The 21,967-nt window shown below is 41.9% G+C and overlaps 2 protein-coding genes across 3 annotated transcripts in view; one reads left to right on the forward strand and one right to left on the reverse strand.

Moving 5' to 3' along the window:
- The first annotated feature begins 179 nt into the window (after positions 1–179).
- Positions 180–12,359, forward strand: itpka (inositol-trisphosphate 3-kinase A). Of its 2 annotated transcripts, XM_040138187.1 has the most exons (8): positions 180–859; positions 3,927–3,983; positions 5,990–6,086; positions 6,531–6,744; positions 8,539–8,743; positions 9,512–9,613; positions 10,049–10,120; positions 10,891–12,359. In XM_040138187.1, the coding sequence occupies exons 1-8, from the start codon at positions 443–445 to the stop codon at positions 11,158–11,160; spliced, it is 1,434 nt and encodes a 477-aa protein (XP_039994121.1). In that variant the 5' UTR covers positions 180–442; the 3' UTR covers positions 11,161–12,359. The 2 variants fall into 2 exon arrangements, with proteins under 2 accessions (XP_039994121.1, XP_039994122.1); XM_040138188.1 differs by lacking the exon at positions 3,927–3,983 and having other exon boundaries at positions 181–859.
- Positions 12,360–14,931: 2,572 nt separating this feature from the next.
- The window catches only part of ltk (leukocyte receptor tyrosine kinase), a 57,621-nt gene continuing 50,585 nt past the window's right edge, over positions 14,932–21,967 (reverse strand). The window contains exons 21-29 of the mRNA XM_040137336.1: positions 21,799–21,889; positions 21,247–21,311; positions 19,837–19,966; positions 19,651–19,748; positions 18,890–18,982; positions 18,517–18,618; positions 16,801–16,935; positions 16,163–16,253; positions 14,932–16,026 (exon numbers count right to left, since the gene is read on the reverse strand). Coding sequence (XP_039993270.1) covers positions 14,974–16,026; positions 16,163–16,253; positions 16,801–16,935; positions 18,517–18,618; positions 18,890–18,982; positions 19,651–19,748; positions 19,837–19,966; positions 21,247–21,311; positions 21,799–21,889 — 1,858 coding nt within the window. The 3' untranslated portion in view covers positions 14,932–14,973. The remainder of the gene's footprint in view (positions 16,027–16,162; positions 16,254–16,800; positions 16,936–18,516; positions 18,619–18,889; positions 18,983–19,650; positions 19,749–19,836; positions 19,967–21,246; positions 21,312–21,798; positions 21,890–21,967) is intronic.

The raw sequence follows: 21,967 nt of genomic DNA on the forward strand, positions 1-21,967 counted from the left end.
CGGTGGGTTAAGCCCGTTTTTGATTCACGGCCCGGTTCAGCGCTGTAACTTTTGAACGACTTGGCCCCTTCCGCCGTTTTAATCCGTCAGTCAGGAAGCGAGACGGATACAATGCGGAAGATAATAAATCTTGTACAGTTGTGTAAGTGAGTGCGCCGGCGCGCGCCTATGTGTCAACTGCGTTGAAGCGCGAGCCACGCCGCCAGCAGAGAGGGGTTCCCCTTGGCGACCGCGAGCGCAGAGCGGAGAGGCAGACAGAGGCTCGGCGTGCGGGGAGAGCTCGGACAACAACGAGGAAGTGCCGCAGGGGGACCGACTGATCAGGCTGGTGTAACTCAAAAGTGCGTACTTCTGGAAGTGAAATGTCCAGATTTGAAGGCTGAAGCGGAGGAAACTTTGCGCCTCTCGTCGCGCGCTCTCTCGCGGCGGACTCAGCTCTCCGATGCCCAAAGAGAGCAGGAGAAAGACCTCCAAAGACTTCGGGCTCTCCGGGACTGGAATAAACGAGGGGTCTCGTTTAGAGCGAAGACCGGCCGGGAAGTCATCACAGATTTGCGATGAGCTCCTTCAGAAAGCCGCTCGAATCTCCCCGTCGTCCGCAACCGGAGCGCCGACTGTGATGGATGCGCGCCGGGTACCGCAGGTTACCATCACCCCGGAGGGCGGCGGCTCCTCCCGGGAGATGCAGCAGGAGGACTGGGATGATGCGGTGGACGGCACCCTGCGCAGGAAACTGTCCAACTCCTCCATCTCCTCCACGGGATCCTCTGCCGTTGAGTCCGAGGATGACTTACTCAGTGACAACGAGAGCAAAAGCAAAGGCATCATAACTCTAGAGCATCTGGTGGACACCGGAGAGGTGAGTAATCTGCAAAGGGATAATCATCTGGTTGACATTTTAAGAAGGATTTTAAATTGGTTCCCAGGGTTGAGGGGTCAAGCAAATCATTTCACTTCCAGTTACAGAATGTGTTAAATAATTCAAAAACACCCTCTGTTGCCTCCCTGTACCTATAAATTGCCTGCTGTTATGTACAGTAATGCTGCCCATATGGAGCATCTTGGGACAAAAACATTTCCGACTGCCAAACTGGATCTCCTGTATATCTTTGTAAATCCGCTCCCGTTATAATTACCCAGTTACAGTAAAGGGCCGATGTTTTGATGAGAAGAAACGGCAGCACATAAACATCAGGCAGCAAACTACTTCCTTGCAGAAGACCACTGGGATCTGTTTGACTGCAGAGAAGAGTGGTAATGGCATTTGTTCAGTGTTTGTTTTGTTGTTTTTGAAGTCCCGTGTCTTAAAAGTGAGCTCTCTGGCAAAGATGGGAAATTAGTCACTTCTACATTCCAGGAGTTATTTTTGTATCTGTTCTGTGCTTTCTGTGCTTATTTCTGTTCCTTTGAGATCTGGGAAATTTCACTTGTCAGATGTGCCGGTCAGAGTCACGCTACTCTTCTTTTGCTATTGGAGATCATGTACAGAGAGAGATTAGACGACCGTGAGATCCCTGCCAGAGAGCCCGGGGGAATCTCCAGGAAATTTGATTGTGCCCATTGAAATCCAGTTATCTCACCTTATGTTTGGCGGGTTATCAAAGCCTTTCACATCACCTTAATGAGCCCGGGCGCTGTAAGAACTGAAACCAACATGAAGAAGCTGCCGAAAAGCCAGATAATCTTTGTTGTGTGGTGAGCTTCTGTCAGAGTTGTGCTTCTGTTACACATCATTGTGTTTATTGCATATCATCTTTGAGACCACATGGTACATATTGAAGATAAGAACTTAGCTACATTCATGATTCATTGTTTTTAAATTAAATCTCAGTGGCACCTTTTGTACCAATAATCATTTTGTGCCAGGTTTCTGCTGTTGGGTCTCTCATACACAAGGTACACACATTAAAATGAGTAAGAATGCACGTGTTTCGTGCCAAATCTCAGATCAACAGGTCATTGAATATTATGTTTTGGCACCGTGAGTACCAAATAACACTGTGAGTCCCCTCCTTCAGCACACAGACCAGCCTTGAAGGTTTGGCCTTTAGTTCAGGTTTACTTGTGGCCGACGAGTCTCAGTCCTACTGAACACGCTCTCACGCGCATTAAGATATGGCTGTTTTCTACCTACCAGAGGGCATGAATCCTGACATTCTACATTTACATTTGAACAGAGCGACGTATGTTCTTGTAGCTGTCGAGCTTGTGCGCCATCGTCGTCCCTCAATGTGAGTTGTAGGGAAGTTGAGTGTGATCATAGTGAGTCACCTCAGTGTTTCAGCCCTCTAGTCAACAGCATAATCTGCTTTTTGTCTAAACTGTCACATGTTTGACTCTGGTGCAGACTTTCATTGGGCATGTGTGTGTGTGTGTGTGTGTGTGTGTGTTTTTTTTTTTTAATGTCACTAGCACCCTTCTTTGCCTCCTCCATACAAGGTCTGCAGCTGTCACTTTCTTTTAAACAGACTGAATACACATTGCCTGTTAAGCCTGTGTGTTTGTGTGTGAAAGAGAAAGCATTGCTGAATATAACATTGTGCAATTAAGTGAGGCTCAGTTTGAAAGGTTTCCCAAATATAAGGCCATTCAAGCTTTTTAAATGGCTCTTTTGGACATTGTAACTTAAAATGGAAATATGTTGGTCGTGTTACCTCTGAAAGTGGTGACGTTAATGCTCCTGCCCCTTCAGCCCCCACACAGACACCCACACAAACACATACATAGTACACCAAATGCTAACATTACATTGTAATAATGTTTTCCATGGTCAGTAGCCAATTTTAGCCTTGGCTTTTGACATTTAACAAAGAATCACTTCAGGAAGTTAAAAAAAAAACCTTGCGTATCAGTACTTACATTGCTAGTTCACACTTAAATGCATGAGCTATACAATAGAGAGGAAGTCTGAGTAGACAGTGCACAGTAAGGAGGGTGTATTGGAAATACAACAGAGGAGAGGCCAGACAGGCAGGTGGACAAACAAGCTCATCGTAACAGTGAGAATAATTTGATAATCTTGCAGAGGTTTGAATTCCATTAACAATTCACGACAAAACAGCTTCACGAGAATGGCCAGCATGGTGACTGGCCATCGCGACCCGCCCCAGTGAGTCACACTGGCTCCCCGCTGTTCTCCTCAGTCTCTGGAAATGCACTGTGGGAAACAGGTGAAGTTTGGTCACAGCTGCCCTCTGCGTTTGCAGAGTTGCTACAGACTGCTCTGACTGTTCGGATCGGCATGGCGTTGAGTCAGTGTTTCACATACACAGCAACCGGCCTAGTCTTACAAAGAAAAGGTGTGTCTGACAGAGTAGAGAACAAAACAAGAGTTGAAGAAACCAGCCATAAAGCTAGCATCAGGCTAGTCCTGTAATTAGCTTCCTTTTAATTTGTGAGTTTTGTAAGGTTTGTGTGTCTTTTTCATAAGCAGTTATCCAAAGTAAATAAGTATATTTATCCAAGTAGTGTGCTTGGACTTGAGTATTTCAATTTTGTTCCACTTTTTACTACCCTGCTAAATTTCAGAGGGAAATATTATATTTTTTACCCCCCTAAAATTATTTGACAGATCTAGTTGCTTTTGAAATTATTTCTATGTTAATTTTTTTTTTGAAAAGCTTATAGAATATAACACAATGTTAAAGATTAAGCCAGTGTTTCTAAGCCTTTTTGGCTTGTGACCCCTCATAAGGGAAAAAAGGAGTGTCTTGTCGGAGCCCTGCGTCAAGTTTTAGCTTTGAGCAGTTCCAGTCGTGAGCAGTTCAAGTCCTGAAGAAATGTAATTACCCAACATTTCACAAAAAACAGGAAAGATTATGAAAACTTCCACAAGAATAAATACAAATTTGTGCATTTTTGTTTCTTCTTTCTTGGCCCATTAATCATCTGACGACCCCTTCGATTTTTCTTGTGACTCTTTGGAGGCCTGTTCTCTAGGCTGGGAACCACTGGACAACACTACCCAACTGTTTACACAGCAGGTAAAGGTACATGAGCTCCACCTAGACCTGTAGAACCTACAACAGTAAAATACTGCTTTCATATGGATGTGTCGGTACCAAGAATCTCATTCTATCATATATGATAATGTATGTATATCAGTCACAGAAGCCATTTTACCACTGAATGAGTATTTTAAGTTCATTTTACTGATAATACTTTAATACTTTTACTTAGGTAGGATTTTGAATGCCAGACTTTTACTGTTAACAGTGTATCTTATATTGTTGTGCTGGTGCTTTTACTTAAGTAAAGCATGTGAAAACCACTTCCACCACTGGTATTAAAGCAGCTTTTGATGCGCTATGCTTTCTTGAACATAAGTATACTGTAAGCAAAGCTGTTATGCCAAGTTCTGACTTGAGAGTGACACCAGTATTATTCCAAGTGTTATCAGTGCAAAGTCTTGTGGTTTCTGTCATCAAGGCTGGCTGGGACAGTGTAGGTTGAATAACATGAAGTTTCGAAATCAGACTTTGTGTGAAAAATAAATATTGTCCAGGGAGCTGCAGGGTCCTTATGTTTACATCAAAACTCTTTGTTCAGCTCTCAGTTTCCATTCCCTCTCAGTATGTGGATAAGACATTACGCAACATGACTGCGGATTCCACTTTAATACGGTCAAAATGCAATCAATCAGTAACATTAACTGTAAATTACTGCATTATCTGCCTGCGTTAATTGACAAGACAGTAAAGTTAATGACTTGCAACGATAAAACAAACATTTGTTTGTGAAAGTCCAAAACCTTCATAGTGTGATATCATCAGTAAACATTAGCACTAAGTGAAGCATATCACTTGACATTTAAGAGAGGCTTGGCTGCATGAGCTGAGTGTTTCACTAGCACGAGAGTCCCTGTTTCATTTCCTGTTTCAATCAGAACGCACGGATTGAAATGACCTCTCTAAGGCCTAAAGATGGGATCTAAGAACATGTACTAGTTTACCTTTCCAGTTCCTGGAGGTTAGTTTATTTGGTTTATTTTTCCCTGTAATTATATGATATAGAAATATAAAAAACTCAGAGTTAGTGTGTCTTGGGATTTGGTCAGTTTTCTTGGAGGGAATAATACAGGCTGTCTCCCATAAGTGTGAAGCACAACTGTGTCTCTGTGAAATCTGCAAGCTGTTCCCGTGTTTTTCTGTGTGTGTGTGTGTGTGTGTGTGTGTGTGCTGAGTGCTGAGCGACAGAAAGAGAAAGAAGGTGAAACTGAGGGAGGAGAGGCAGGAGAGGAGAACAAACAAACAAACAAACAACCTTGAAAAAATAAAAATTTCTGACAAGAAAAAAATAATTCACTGCTCAGTTATATTTTTTTTGTTTTTTGTTCAGGATTCAGAGCACACAGTCATATGACCAAAAATAAATAAATAAATAAATAAAGCATCGATAATGAGTGAGTGGGAGTTGAGAGGCCATCAACATGGGCAGTGTCACCCGGGGTTATTTCATATTAAAACTTCTCGGTTTTCCCTTGGTTGACCAAAGCTGACAAATTATGAAAGTTTCAAGTAGTGTGAAATTTCTGAATCTTCCTTGAATATAAAGTAAGCTCTCTGCTGTATAACCAGAGTGTCTTTAGCTGTAAATTCATGCTCCTGATGTTAAATCGTAGCTTTTGGACAACTTACTTTTGAGCCCATCACCACACCAAGCTGGAGATGCTGAATGGAGATGTTGAGTGCAGATATGACTTTCCACAGAATTGACTTGTGACTGACCTAGATTGGAGGCTTCACGCAGTGGAAAACCAAAAGCCTGGCATCCGATTTACTGAGTAGAATTGCTTATTCGGTAGATTTCTATTCAGACACTATAGGGTTGGTCAACGTCAGCGACTGTACAGCACCTCTTCCTGTTATCAGATCATTTATGTGAACAAGGACACACAGATATACCTCAAAATATAACGCAGTGCTCTACAACGATTCTATTTTGGTCTGTTATATTCACCTCTGTTTGTTTTCTCGCATGTCTTCTCCAGAGCAAGCCGTGGTGGAAGTTAAAGACGATTGTTCACTGGCCTTTCAGCGCTACCCAGAGGAGGAAACTAAACTGGGTTCAGCTCGCTGGGCATAAAGGTATGACCTGTTCAGATCATATCACATACTACTCAGACCTTCAGATAGTGTTTGTGACACTCTGTAGATCCCCAATGGGGAATTCTGATGTCCTGATTTGCTTGCTGCCTCCACTGTCAGTATTTGGTCTGGTCTGTTTGGGGTCTTTGACATGTTTCTTTTTGGTGTCGTGTGTAAGTTTTGTTGTGTTGTTCAACTTTTCCGAGAGCTTTATGAAATAAGAAAAAAGGGGAAGGTAAGAGGCCTCCACATTGATAGGGATTAAAAACACTTTATGGCAGACCCAAATGTGCCCTAGAATACCTGCAAATATAGGTACATTACTGGACCAGTGGTCAAATTGGTCAAATTAAGAGCCTGTATCTTTAAATGCCTGGTCATTTCTTCACCCCTCCGGTTTGTGAATGCCTGAAATGCAGAGAACTGGTCTTTATCTGACCTCAGGTAACTTCAAAGCGGCAGATGAGGGCACCATTCTGAAGAAGTTTTCGGAAAACGAGATGCAGTGTTTCGAGAAGCTGAGGGGTGACGCACTGCTGCCATTTGTTCCCGGTTACCATGGCGTTGTGGAAAAAGACGGAGAGTCTTTCCTCCATATGACTGACCTGCTGGCGAACTTTGACCTTCCCAATGTCATGGACTGTAAGATGGGAGTGAGGTAAGGAAGTATGGTGTTCATTTATTTACTTGTAATAGATATTTTTTTCATTTATTTCTGATTTATATATATTTACTAGCAATCACATCTTTTCATCCATGTATTTGAGTCAAAAAGGGGCATAATTTCTTTGTATCGTATTTCTGTTACCCTAAGTGCAGATTTAAAAAAATAATGTCAGATAATTTTTATTTGTGTTTGTTGTGTATTACCTCCGCCAAGGAGGTTATGTTGTCAGCTGTGTCGGTTTGTTTATTTTTCAGCAGGTTTACGCAAAAACTACCGAACCAAATTGCACCGGACTTGGTGGAGGGATAGGGCGTGGGCCGGGGATGAACCCGTTCCTTTTTGGGGCAGATCCGGATCATTTATTATGATTTTTTTTCTCTGAAGCTGGGTGTATGCTGTTTGACATTGGCCTTGGTGGAGGTCTGTGCTCTCAGAGTACCTTCTAGGTTGTTTGTTTGCCGGCAGGATTGGGCTAAAAGTTCTTGGTGAAGGCTTGAGGCATTGGCCAGGGAAGAACCCATCAAATTTGGTATGAATCAGGTTATAGGTGCAGATCCGGGAATTTTTTATCACTTTCCTTCGCATTGCAAGATCGTCATTATTTGGGCCTGGCGGAGGTATGTGCTCTACTGAGTGCCATTCTAGTGTTTTTTTATATATACGTTTAATGCTCATGTTCTATTGAAATAGATTAATGAGATTAATTCAGACTGGTGATAGTATGCGCTGCCTAAAGCGTCTTTGATCTACAAGGGAACACCTGTTGTAACTGCATGTTGTAGGCTTGGCTTCCTGCCACAGCAGGCAGGGTGCCTCACTGTATCATGTGCACAGGCACGAATACACACATAGAAAAATACAGGCACACACACATACATAAACACGGGACTGCACACATGAATGTATACATGCACATGTTCATGCATGCACAGACACCCAGGTATGGACACCCACCACTCTGAGAGCTTTATTTCCGGTTCAAAAAAGCAAATACACGCACACTGAATCAAGCACAAACAGACACACTAAATGCACTAAACTTACAGACACACACATGATGACATGCACACTAGAACAAATTATTTTATTGTCTACTTAGTGTCTTCGTGTGTCTGTATTTCTGAGGCTACACGTACACATTCACACACTCAGGGTGTCCCTGGAGACTCCCCCTTGTCAAAAACACCCTCAACCACAAAGTTGCAAAACCGCCAACTTGCACAAACACTCACTCAGACTTTTACACAGTTAAACACTGCACGCTGGAGTCTCCTCTCAGCTTCCCTCTTCAGCACAGAGGAAATGTAGCTCATAAACTGAAACTGAAATTCACATCTGTTTGCACATACTTGCCTGGCATGAATACGAATGTGCTGCTGTTCTGTTCACCAGAACAGTTTATAAGTTATACAGTAGCTGTGCAGTTCAGTAATGGGATCGTTATGTACCGGTCATCACTTCTGCATGAGAGAATACCATTATAAAGGTGCTGATCTCTCTGGCTTTGAGTGTTGAGATTAAAGAGAGGAGTGTTTTGTAAAGAGTTTTTATTTTGTTAACAAAACCCTGGACCCCTCATACTGGCTTCATAAAAAAGAACAGTATGTGTCTGTTAACAGTGTACCTTCCATCTTAATGACTTGTGTGTGAATGCAATATAAACCCCTAAAAGTAAATAACCATTACCATTTATCTACAAGCAGAGAACACTTAAAAAAAAACTGGCAGAAGTGTGCAAACACACGGCTCCTGCACCTCAAGGATTTTTCTTTCCTACTATTTCAGGACGTACTTGGAGGAGGAGCTTGTTCGAGCACGAGAACGGCCCAAGCCAAGGGAGGACCTGTACAGGAAAATGGTGGAGGTGGACAGCGAAGGGCCAACGCCCCAGGAGCATTGCCAGCGAGGCGTCACCAAGCCTCGCTACATGCAGTGGAGGGAGACCATGAGCTCCACCAACACCCTGGGCTTCCGGATAGAAGGGATCAAGGTAAAGGGAGTGATGCTAAGAAACGCTGGCTCATGAAAGATGATTTTTCCTACTAGCTGGGAGGTCAATGAATATACACTTACACAGTTTAACAAGGTACTAAAAAGGTAGAATGTGAGAAGCGACCCCCCTCAGCTCTACGGAGCGTTTTAGGTTGTTTCAGCTCATTGTTTTGGTTGTACAGAATGTAAATTTGCTGTTTTGATTCGCTCTCACCACTCTCATCTGTCACAGTTCATTCATGCCTTCATTCATTCTCTGCATGCCTTTTCCATATTACTAACTCTGCTGATTTTTCAGACCCTAACTTGCCCTCCTACGCTGCAGTCACCCCGGCTTTCCCGCCTTTCAGCCACCTGACTCTTCCCTGCAAATCCACTCACCCGTTCCCAATTCCCTTAATCAGCTCTTACTATTTATAGTGCCCCATTTCCACTCATTCCCTGCCAGATGTTGTGTTTTCCAGCCTTTCTTGCCTGTTTTTGACTACCTGCCCGTTTTTGGATTTTGCCCCTGCCGGCTCCTTTTGCCTGGTTTATCTGCCTGCCTGTTACCGACCACTGTCTGCGCCCTGACTTCACCTACTGTTTGCCCTTGCCTGCTTCTGCTGGCCGAGCCTTAATAGACGGGAACTGCTTTGAACTTTACCAGGTGTCTCTGAGTCGTGGTATTGAGTCTTCCTAAATCTGAGGTGTGACACTCATCAGTAGTTTTTGCCGACAGTTTCATTGTGTAATACTTTTTATTCAAGCTCTCTCCTCTTTTTAGAAATGTGACGGTACATGTCGAACTGACTTCAAGAAAACCAGATCGAAGCAGGATGTCATCCAGGTGTTCAAGGACTTTGTTGGAGAGAATGTCAACATTGTAGTATGTGGCAATCAGTTACTGCACAAACATATACAGTATATTCATGCATGTAAGGACATACACAAGACATACTTTATTGTGCATACACAGTACACAAAGCAATCTTGTGTCAGGCATTACCTGAAAGACTACACACCGGTTACATGTATTTTCAGTGTTTTGACAAATATAATTTTGTATACTCAGTCCTTACGTTTGAAAAAGGTTTAGGCTCGTCTAATGTTAAATGAAAACAGCCTCCGGGTGTTTGAACTGCAAGAGCAAACCAGAGTAACTCCATCCACATGGCATAAAGCAAATATTCACTCAGTGATGCTGTTTGATTTGCTGTTATTGTGGGGTGTCACCAGATATACATTGTGTCTACACCCATGTTGGTATTTTATGATATGTCCTTAACTGGTTTTTTTGTTGTTTTTTTTTCATGAAAAACAGAAGTCTTACCTGAGCCGACTGACAGAGATCTGGCAGGCCCTAAAGACATCAGAGTTCTTCAAGCGACACGAGGTGATGACTGATCTAAAGATGAATGACGAGTTAAAGAAAAAAGTTCATTCATCTTCATCTGAAACTCTGCCTGAGGGATTGAACACCATTTTCATCACTTATTTGGCGTTTTGATGATGCGGTGGAGAGTGCTGTCTAACATGTTGGTCAAAAATCCCTGAAAGGTGGTTAATTGGTTTGAAATGTGTTGACCGTGAAGACCATATCATTTTCAGACTCATTCAGTCACTCAGCCACCCCTCATGCGCTTCACGGTAGTGGTTCCCAAACTTTTTTTGTTTGACATAACACACAACCCTGTCAGAAACTCTTGTACCAAGTACTTTTAGCTAACTATTTTCATTTTTGGTTAAATATTTCAACCATTTAGCCATTATTTTTAGCTAGCTATTTCAGCCATTTGTCCTTTTAGCTAAACTGTTTAGATCTCTCTGCTCAATTGCGAACAAGTTTTCACGCACTCACAATCCTATTATCTATTCTTGGTTGTTAAAGCTGATTCAGTAGATGGTAATTTTTAAAATTATTTGTTATATCAAATCATAAAAGCTACTCTACAGTCTTGTACGTACTTCCTGGGAAGCGCAGAGTTACCCTCTGTGGTACAAGTGCCTGTTTGGGGATTCACTGCTGTATAGAAACATCAGCATTCATTACTCTATATTCAAGTTTTTCCTTTGTCACCTGGCTGTATTTATGGATTGATGTATAGTAAGGAGCACAAGAAGGAAACGCAGAAGTTAATATTAAACCCTTCTTGTTTTTCGTAGGTCATTGGCAGCTCTCTCCTCTTTATCCATGACCACACGGGCAATGCACAGGTCTGGATTATTGACTTTGGCAAGACCACAGCGTTACCAGAGGGCCAGACGTTAAACCATGATGTTCTCTGGCAAGAGGGCAACCGGGAAGATGGTTACCTGTGGGGCCTGGAAAACCTCATCCACACACTGGAGTCTTTAAGCAACAAAGGGACCAGCGAACAAACCTGTTGCTCGGTTACCAAAGAAGATAACCAGAATATAGAAACAGATGGCTAGTAACCTTTGATTTATAAATGTGTGTAAGGAACTCAAACTATTTTAATGGGCACCACAGGGAGACCATTAAGGAAGGATTCATATATGTTGATTTGCTTAGGGAGCTCTATGAGCAATGTTAAAAAGAGTTAGGAAATGCTACAAGACAGAACTTTTTGTGTAGCCCAAGAAGAACTTTATAAAGCTCTTGAACAGTGGGCAGATAAGACCAGCGCCCACAGTGATCCCATGCTCTGACTTTCACCATTTCAAGCAACAACTGACCATATTTGGCACTGAAAGGTTTGGTACTTACACTGACAGAAAAGACAGGATGGACACTGAACAGAGAGGAGCAGAGAATTTGTCACTGGTTTGAGCAAATATACTGACACTAATCCAACTTCCTACAAAATGAACAGAAGTGAAAGTGTAGGCTTTCTGCATTTCAGTTTCACGGGTGGGATGTTGCATGTGAAGGAAATGCTCATAAAATCCTAATTAAATCAAGGAGAGTCAAGTAACAAACTCAGTCTCACTGTAACCATCACCCTTGAGTGTAATATTAAAGCACAATTTCTTTTCAGCATGAAACTCTGGATCATAGACCTCATAGTCATATGACTATAAAATTATAACACATTTTCAGTATAGTACTACATAATGATTAGACTGTATTATCAGTGTCACTTTATTGATAAACTGTCATGAATTGTGTATCAATTTATATTACTTTCACTGATTTTATTCCTGTAATCACTTGTAATTATTTTCATTTCCCGTGCTGTAGCATAACTTGTTAGATACGGATGCTACAATGTTTGTTATAGCACATTTGTTTTGGTCTGGATCGTATCACTGCCCAGAATATGACACGTGAGAAGTGTTATACAAATGAAATGAATGAAAATGTACATGGAATTAAAAGGGGACAATTGAGTTTTTGTTTTTTAAATTTCAATAGTAAAACACTATTTTAGGGTATCTAATATGTCAATCAGGACTGAGTTCACACCTGTACATATCCTGTAACTGGGACAAAACTGCGTGTAACTAATCAAACTTACAAAGATGAGATAAATATATGATGATTTATTTGGGGCACAGTTAGGTTACGAAAGTGTGAAAGACAGTATATTGCATAGAATGTCTTTACACTATTGGTTGAGGCATAACACCCTCAGCTACATGAAGAATACAGAAAAAAAAAAAAACTTTTCAGTGAGTGTAAAATAAAATGCACGAGGCCTTAAAAATATACACAGTGAGCAACAAGACCTGGGTGTTTTTTTTTTCCTCTGTAAAAGAAATTCCACAGTAATCAATATTTTAAGTGGCACAAGTCTCTTGCTAAAAAGGAGTCTTTAGAAAACTATATGAGCCTTTGAGTATGTAACTTTTTCTAAAAATGTTGTTTTCAAGTGGACTGTTGAGCAACTAAGACACTCACTAATATCAGTGAGCCTGAACATAAAAACATAGAGTAACCCAACAGGACCCTCATGTAAATGTAACCATTCATTCAACATTATAAAAAATAAACCGTCAACACATTTAAGCTCAAAACAAAAACACATATGGGAGTACAACTATTAAATCGATTAAATAAGAATAACCTGAAAATATAAATACTGAACAGAAATTTTCATAATTGAATCTTTGATCAGTTGGTTAAGACTGAAGAGAAATACCTGCAGCAGCATGTTTGGTATTTCAGAGCTGAATACCTCCCCCTGCTGAGTAAATATAGGTACTACCAGCTCTGCATCGGCAGATGCAGTGTAGCAGTATCTAATGGCAGTGATCACCTACAAGTACAGATTCAGCACAAACAATAAATGAATAAAAATGGCAAATAAATGACAAAACAGATACAAATGCAATGGGTTAGTCCAGTGTAAAGAAGTGAGTACAAAAATAGCAAATATCTTCACAGCTGCGTGGTCATTATCAAATTCAATACGCTTGTACATTTCATGAGATCCCCTTCAGTCTAGGTAAATAACAGGACATGGGGGAAGAGACTAGGAAATAATCCAAAATATCCAAAGTCAAATCAAGATTTATATAGTTTGGAGGGAAAAGAAACACATACCACAACAAACCACAAAACATTCAATGCCTTAAAGGAATAGTTCAACATTTTGGGAAATACAATTATTTGCTTTCTTGCTGAGAGTTAGATGAGACAATTGATCCCACTCTCATGCCCTTACACACAATATGAAGCTACAGCTATCATTGAGTAAGCTTAGCTTAGCAAAAAGCCTGGCTCTGCCCAGAGGTAACAAAATCCACCTACCGGCCTTTCTAAAGCTCACTAATTAACCTGTTACATCTTGTTCATTTTAGTGTGTACAACTGTAAAACTGACAAGTTGGGGTTTTACAGGGGGGTGACTGAAAATTCACTGTGCCTGGCCATGAACTAGTCCCACACATAATCCCCCATAAAACCCCCGACTTCTCTTTTTTAACTTTTTGTACAGACTATAACAAATATATGATCTATTATTTAGTATGCTTTAAAGGTAGTGGTAGGTGTTTTGTTATCTTTGGACATCTTTGGACTAGTCTTTATGCTAAGCTAAGCAGCTGCTGGTTGTAGCTTTGCATTTGTAGTGCAGACATGAGTGTGCTTTCAATCTGCTCACGAACACGACCCATGAGACTGACAACATCAGCTGTCTGTCAGCACCAAGCTAAAGTTGCTCACAGCATCGACTAGGAAGGCGTCAAAGTGCTCGACCAGGAGTCAGTCGACGGCTGGGGAGAGATAAAGGAGGCCATTAACGTCCGACACTACAGACTATCCTTGAACAAATACAGGGCTTGCGCAACCCTTCCATATACGAACAATTATTATCGCATTACTGAAATTCCATTGTTAGGCCATGTGATAACAAACCATTTCCATGACAACTGAGCAACTTCATCTTCAGAGGAAGTGCAAGAGATGAGGCTGACAGCTTTGAAAACACCACCTAAGTGGACCTGTGTGGACAGTTTTTTGCCCAACTGTTTCCAAGGTCAAAAATTAACCTTCAGGTACAAGATACACTGTAGAAGGAAAAACTCACATTTCCAGGAAACATGTTAGTTTAGTAGTTTGGGAGGATGCGTTTTCACATTATTTGGGGTGAAAGCAAATCAGGCTCACGTAACCAGCACTACAAGTTCCTGATGTATGCATAAAATTATAAATGAAACAAACTCCTAATTCCATACTTCCACAGTCAAAACAAGGTTTAATAACTCTACAAAAGCTACTTCTGATTTGACACTGCTGAAATGAAAACTTCTTAGAGATTCTCTTTCTAATGGCTGAATATATTTTTGGCTTGTTAGGGTTGTACTGTACACTGAATACGACAAATTCCAACCAATTGTTAACAATAATGCAACATAGGCTACTGCGAAAGCTGCACAGAAAAAAACAAAAAAAAAGTAGGTAAAAAAAGGGGTCCAACTACAGCAGTTATTTATGGCAGCCATCATAAACAGTGTGGACATGGAGAAAGTGCAGGGCTGTGTGTGTTGTCCAGTGTTTCAGCTTCAGTTTTCAGCTACCAGTGTACCAAAAGCCAAGGAAAAGAGTCCAGCACTGGCTCCCTGTATCACAGTGCATAGGAGTGTTTGTGTGCATGTGAGTGTTCGTGTGTTTTCCAGCATTCCGGGAGCTCTAATAATTTGATGTGGTGGCTTTCAGACTGTGGCGGAGCCCTCGTGGTCATGCTTTTTGTTCCAGAAATCCAGAACAGTGTGTGAGAAAAGGGGCTCCGCTTGACATGTTAGATTAATATCAACCCAAATCCCTGTTACAGTGAGCCGTTTCTTAGATTGGGGTGACGCTGAGGTCTTCAGACAGAGAAAAGCCGGAGTCTCGGTCACGTGTGGGTTTCTCAGCTTTGGTGTGTCTCCTCACGTCCTCGTGTCCGTAGCTGGCGTGGCGCTTCAGCAGCAGCTTGGGCATGCAAGATGAGGAGGTATGGAGGCCTAACACCAATCCCAGGCTAGTCCCTGAGGAGACACTCGGGACAGAACTGATGTTTGGGATGGCTTCTGAGGCTTTGGGCATAACCAGGGGCAGGCTCTCTGCCTCATAGCTTTGCTCATCGTAGGCATAGTTGACATTGCCACAGGGGAAACTCTGGAGCTTAGCCAGGTCCATGCCACCTTTTGTGGCCCCACCTGCTGGAGCCTTATGCGAGGACGTACTCGGGGCAGCTTGAGCCTGGCAGGAAGGGGACTGAGTTGAGGAAGTGAAGAGGCTGGAAGGGCTGAGATGGGTGCTGTTTGTTCTGTCGCACCCGGCCTCGTTGCTCTCTGATTTTGGGTTGCAGGTCTGTGTGTTGGCAGTGGAGGATGTGGAGCTTGAGAGTGGCATGGACTGAGTGTGAGCCAGTGTTTTCTTCCCCCTGAAGTTTTCCAAAACCCAGGAGCCATATGTGGGGTTCCACAGGTTCTTAGTCTTGTTCTTCAGCCTCTGGCTCCCTGAGGAGGAGCTGTTTCTGGAGCAAGGTTGTTGGTGTGGAGGCTCAGGGTGGAGCCAGTGGCTTCCTGCCACTGCTGACAAACCGGGGGCAGGAACAGGCTCAGCCCAGGACGGCTCCAGCGCCTCGCGGCACGATGTCACCTCATGGTGGACAGGTTGGGTTCTCTGGAGGAGCAGACGGGGCTTGGTGGGCTGTGGGGGAAGAGGAGTAGGACACTGGCCCAGAGAAGAGAGTCCAGGCTGGGAGGATGAATCCTGGGAAACAGGGTGGGACACCAGGAGTGGAGTGAGGCTGGTGGAGGTGTGCACCGAGGGACGGATTGCTGTGCTGCCATCATCCTCTGTGTTGGGGCCATATTCCACAGGTAGGGGTGTATTGATCACATCTGGGTCCTGATAAATAGCAAGGAGACAGACAGATATTGAAAATCAGTATTTGCGCAACTGCAAGACTACTGAAAATAAGGGGGGAATAATAAAGGGAGGAAAGAAGTGTAAAAAACATACATTAATGTGCTATAAAGTATACCTGAGTGCAGTAATTAATTCTCTCCAGGATAGTTGAGAAGTTGGGCCGGTGCTCGGGACAGTGCTGCCAACACTGGGTCATGATCCGATAGCTGGACAATAACGCACACAAATTCCAGATATATTGTTTAAGCTGTATGTTATATAAACTATATTGTAAATGTAATAATACTGGACAAATGTTATTATGTTAACATAATAAATGTCCTTGTGCCCACTGATTATCCATCACTTCTAAGAGAGAATAGAAGCTGAGAAAACTTTCAGACAGTTCAATCAATTCCACATCAAAGGTGGTAGACAAAGTTGATTCTGTGCCATTATCTCAAAAAATGTTTGGCAAAAAATAAGTCTTGCAGTACATCTAAAGTTACATGTTACACAAGCTGTTATCTCCATTTAAGAGTAGTGTTGCACAAAGAAAAGCATTCTCTAATAAACGTAGCTATGTTAGCAACTTCATGATCACAGCATTCTGTCTTTGTAGGGAATGAATGCACTCAGAAAAACCTGCCTAGCACTGAGAAGAAATAAAAAGCCAGGCAACTCAAGTCTAGAGAAAACCATTTCAGTTCTCTGCCCTGCTTGGACTTGACATCCAGGCTCGTCCAGCTTGATGTATTTCCTGTCAGTACTCACACTGGCCCTGGGCAGCCCTTGGGGGGATCCATTCTGCCTCCGCTGGTGACAAATTCCAGTACCTCCTGGTTGGTTTTACAAGGATAAGGCATGTAGCCCAGAGAGAGGATCTCCCACAGCAGCACTCCAAATGACCTGCAGAGGGAGACACAGATCAACAACTGTCTATTCTGGCTCATTGAAGCTCAGAAAGGAAAAGGGGGGCATGCCAAACCTTCCCTGCTCTCATGTGCCGTAAACAAGTGGAGATGTAATTTTTCCTTGGTTAGAAGCAAATTGAATTAGAGTAAAGCCAAAATTCATCACAGCCGCATCTAACTACGAACCTCCCTGGTAGACTGTGGTTTGCCTTCTGACAAATGGCTGTTGGTTGCCTGCAGTGTAATTACAGCTGAATCCCATTTCATACTGCTCAACAATTACAGTCTCGTATTTTCATCACGTACGGTGTGGTCCAAAAGTCTGAGTGCCCTGCCAGGAAGTTTCCACATTTCCAAAACAGAAGTTATTTACAGAAAACAAATTGTATTTTTGGTTTAATGATATTTGCTTCGACTAGATTATTCATTTTTCACTAATATGCATAAAAAAACACCGTAATATTTACTAGAGTCAATATTTACTCTTTTTATTTTATTTTGTAGACCGTCTTATGTTTACTGTTCACCTGAATCAAAGTGTAGCTGTTGTTGTGAACATTTGTTGGTTTAATGTTAGTTCTAGAAGTATTTTATATTATTCTAGCACCAGTTGGTGTACTGTGATGTTACAATACATTTTGTATTTTCTCTTTACGCATTTTCCCACAGTTGCTCCCTGGGTTTGAGTTCTGGTAAGTGAAACGGAAAACTACACAAGTTAGCACTTGTTTTTTTCATTTGTTGTGGGTGACAATCCTGGTGGGAAATGTTTCCTCTTCCAAACAGCTTTAAGCGACAATACTTTTTTTTTGTGGTTTAAGTGTAGCTGATCCTGTGCATATTCCCACCACTGTTTTTGACAGTCTCCACGTGAAAATTCAGATTCCAAGTGCGGACTTTTTTCAGACTCGATCTGAAAACAAACCTTTCTTCCAATCTTCAAAAGCAAAATTGTGATGTTGGTTGGCCCGTGCTAAATATTTGACTTGTTTTGTCATTGGAGAATTGGTTTGGACACTGCTCATCTGGCTGTGTGTCTTGAATACAGATACTGCTTGTAATGATGTTCACTTGATATAAAGCTCTTTAGATGTTGAACTCTCTGTGAGTCTGTCTGGTTTTGTTTAGGAGTAAAATTACTTGATTTGAGAAAATCTATTCAGCCTGCGATGTTCTGACGGCATAAAGGATTTTAAATTAGCTGCAATTAGGGGGCTGGGGTGCTCCTCACAACTCAAGAGAGTCCTTTGCCTCTTTGACATAGTTGGAAATTAAGAATTCAATGCAAATCTGTTTCTACTTGTTTACTGTCAAGACAAATTTTATTAACATACATTGCCTATGAGGATGTTGGAATAATATACCATATGTGGTGTGGCAATAATTAGCATGAGCTCATGATATTCAGCATTGATCAGAGACCTAAATATTGGCGTCGGTGCTACATAATACACTCTGTATGAAGAGGTCTCAAACTGAAAAAAAAAAGTGAATACCTTTTTAAAGTGAAAACAGTTCTTCTCTGTGAATTTATTTTGCAGCCTTCCTGTATATATTACGTGTTTTGTGTTTATACCATGTATCCGTCTTGCAGGTGAAGATTCCCTCCATAAAGGCTTCCGGTGGCATCCATTTGACTGGCAGCATGGCACGACCGCCTTTCCTATAATAGCTGGCTCTGGGAAAAAAGAAAAGCAGTGCTATCAGAGTTTTGAAGGTCCATGTATCATCAGTTTAGAAGAGAAGGTAAATACAACAAGGCCATGAACTCTCTAAGTACATTTTTAGAGACTGGCCCCACAGAGAAAGATGGAATAGCTTTTCAACTGCTCCATTTACCACATCAACCCAGTGCTGCCTGGACTCCAGCTCCCACGAGACGAATCATCATAAATCATCCAGTGTGCCTTGCTCTATGGACTGGAAAGGTGCAGATTCAGTATACAAACCTGTAAATATCTCGGGCCATGCCAAAGTCTCCAATCTTAGCCACTCTGTCCAGTCCAGGGCAGGTAAGCAGGCAATTTCTAGCAGCAATGTCTCTGAAATACACAGTAGCTGTTACAAAATATAGCTTCATGATGGCGCTAAACTCTAACACTCAGTTAGTTTACTGTATTATAAGTAAAGTTCATAGTTTGTTGGTTTTTCCCAGATTTTGCTCAAAAAAATGGATTGATTTAAAGATAGGTTTAAATCTATTTTCACCTGGATTTACATTCGCCTAAAGGTGTTGTGTTGGTGTGTTGACCACTGTCGTTTACAGTAAACAAGATGCACATGCAGTGAGGGCAGCTCAGAAAATCTAGTCGATCCAAATAAATCTGTATAAATGGTGAAATTACACAAGTGTTGCGATATTTCTCACACATCAACCTTTTTGTCTTATAGAGTTTTTAAATCAAGTTTTCACACATTTTATAAAATTAAATTGAAAAAAAAAAAAAAAAATTCCTGGATTCAACAAAAACAATGAGTCATAACAATATGATACTCATTCGAGTGTTTTTGTTGCAGAAGAGGGGCCATTCTCACCGCCCAAAGCATTCTCTCAGCCAGAGCTACACAATGTTTGTTTAAATTAGCTGTCTCAGTTACACACACAAGTGAGCATAACCTTGATATGTTTTATTTTTGTGTTGCTGATCCCCATTCTCTGTTAGTGGTTAAACTGAGCTCTCATCAGTAAAAACTGGGTGTGAACCTGAACCTGTGTATGAAGTGGTTCTCCTCCAGGTAGCGACAGCCACAGGCGATGTCTCTGGCCATCCGCAGCAGCTCTCGCATGGAGAGAGAAGAGGTCTGGCCCTGGATACAGCACAGCTCAATTTAGCGTACCACACAGACACACCCACACACACATGCACCTACACAGAAAGGTGTAGTACAGACGTACAGCTCGTGGTCTGTTCTGTCTCAGAAAGCTCTTCATGTCTCCTCCAGTCATCAGCTCCAGCAGGATGAAGCGTGGCAAGATGTTCAGACTGACGCCGATGCAGCGCACGATGTTCTCGTGGCTGAACTTGCTGCGCGGACAAACAGTGAACAACACTTGGGTTAGCACGACTGCAGTTGTGTGTGCGGTGGTGGACAGTGGCTGTATATTCATACCGGATAGAAGCGGGCAGGAGAAAAAAAAAGACATGACAGCGCAGATGAAAAAGAGAGAAGATATGGTCTCATGTTAGGTAAACACTAAACAACAAAGTGGAATTTCAGCGCAGTAGGAGGTGCTATGAATGTGAAATGTATGGAATTTATTATGAGACTCTTTAAGCCAATTCAACCTTTAATCAGTGTGTGGGTATAGATTTGAAACTGTTTTAAAGCAAAAACTAACGATGATTTGACAGGCTTCATCTGTATCTTGGCTGTCAGGGTCATATCTTTTTCACAGTTGAAACTTTTGGACAAATGAAAAAGCCGATGACCTCATGGACTGATGTTTCATTTGTTCCCTTGTCATTCTGAGTGTGTATGTGATTCTTAATAAGCAAGAGATGGATCTACTGCTCCCTTAAATGTGGAGACACAACTCCTCTTCTGTCCTCAAAACACTGATTTAGCTGGAGGTGCTGTCTTGTTTCAAGGGCCATTTATTACAGATGGCAGGGAGATGTCAAGAAATGAAGGAGAGAGAGAGAGACACGCATTTGTCCTGTGCTAACAAAGCTGCCCTTATGCTCTCTCAAACCTTGACTAAATAATTTATTAGGAGTCAAAGTTGTTTTATGCTGGCTCTGTATTTTTGTCATTAATTATCTTCCACACTGTATGTGACCTGTGTGGTAGTAGCTGTGTGTCTGATCTGATCTACATTCAGAAAGCTTCTGTGATCTGGATTAACGCCTGTCCGTCTCAAAACACTATGGCGAATAAAACAAAAATGCCCAACATTATTACTGTTACTTACCAATGGAAATCACTAAGGCCAAAAACTACAATTAAATTAACTGTATTATAATAATTTTCCTTAGATCCAAATACAGTATATCCCTGCAGACATCATTGTCCTTTAATGTTTTGACTAATTGGCCTCATATATAATTAGCTGAAACAACCAGTTAATTAAATGAGAGGCCAATACATGTGCTACTTTATGGTAGTGGTTTGTTTTCTGGGTGACTGATGTTTCACTTCTGCCTCCAGCTGTTATCTCCTCTAACTCGGAAGAACTTTTTAAGCTATAAAACAAAGCCAGCACACAGGTCAGATGTACTACAAGAAGGATGCATTGGGTGAATCCTTGTGTGAGCTAAATTATAGTATGGCGACCAGGACGGTGTACAGCTGCAGTCGGGTGCACCTCATAATCAGCGCCTCCATCAGGAAATCCATTTCATCCTGTTCGGAGCAGATTTCTGGAAGAGTCTGTGGAGCAGAAAGTATGAGAGAAGCAGTTTGAGGGGTGTGTGTGTGTGTTATTGTCAAGAGGAAAGATATCAGAAGACCTAATCAGAAGACTATTGTAAAGCAGGCAGACCCATGTGGAGATCACTCAGCTTTTTCTTTTTTACCTGTCGAGTTTTTAAAGCAAAGTGATCTGAGGGCACTGACTGAATTTGCATTCTCCCTTTTCAGGGTGATTTCATATTTGCATGATAATGATTCATTACACAACAAACTACACAATTGCACTTTCATAGTAAGTAGTAAGAAAAGCACATAACCCTTCTTTAAATACATGCTTTACAAAAACCTGTCTTTTCAAATCCTACGAGCATGTGTGACCTTTAGTTCGGAGAAGCAGTGGGATATTGTTGAGCGGATTATATGTAATGATCATAGCTCCTGGTGAGGTGCTATCGTCTAGCATTTAAGTGCAACTGCTCATAGGCCATACAGAGTGTGAGCTGACCTTTATGGCCACCTGCATGGGACTGTTATCGCCGCTCATCCCCAGAACTTGTCCTTCATAGACTTCACCGAATGCACCATGGCCGAGGGCTCTGAGAAAAGAGTGAAAAATACAATTGCAGAGAAAACATTAGTACGTAGTTACTCTACGTGCTGCAAGTATGAGCATC

This window comes from Xiphias gladius, chromosome 10, assembly GCF_016859285.1.
Source record: "Xiphias gladius isolate SHS-SW01 ecotype Sanya breed wild chromosome 10, ASM1685928v1, whole genome shotgun sequence".
Lineage (NCBI taxonomy): Eukaryota > Metazoa > Chordata > Actinopteri > Istiophoriformes > Xiphiidae > Xiphias > Xiphias gladius.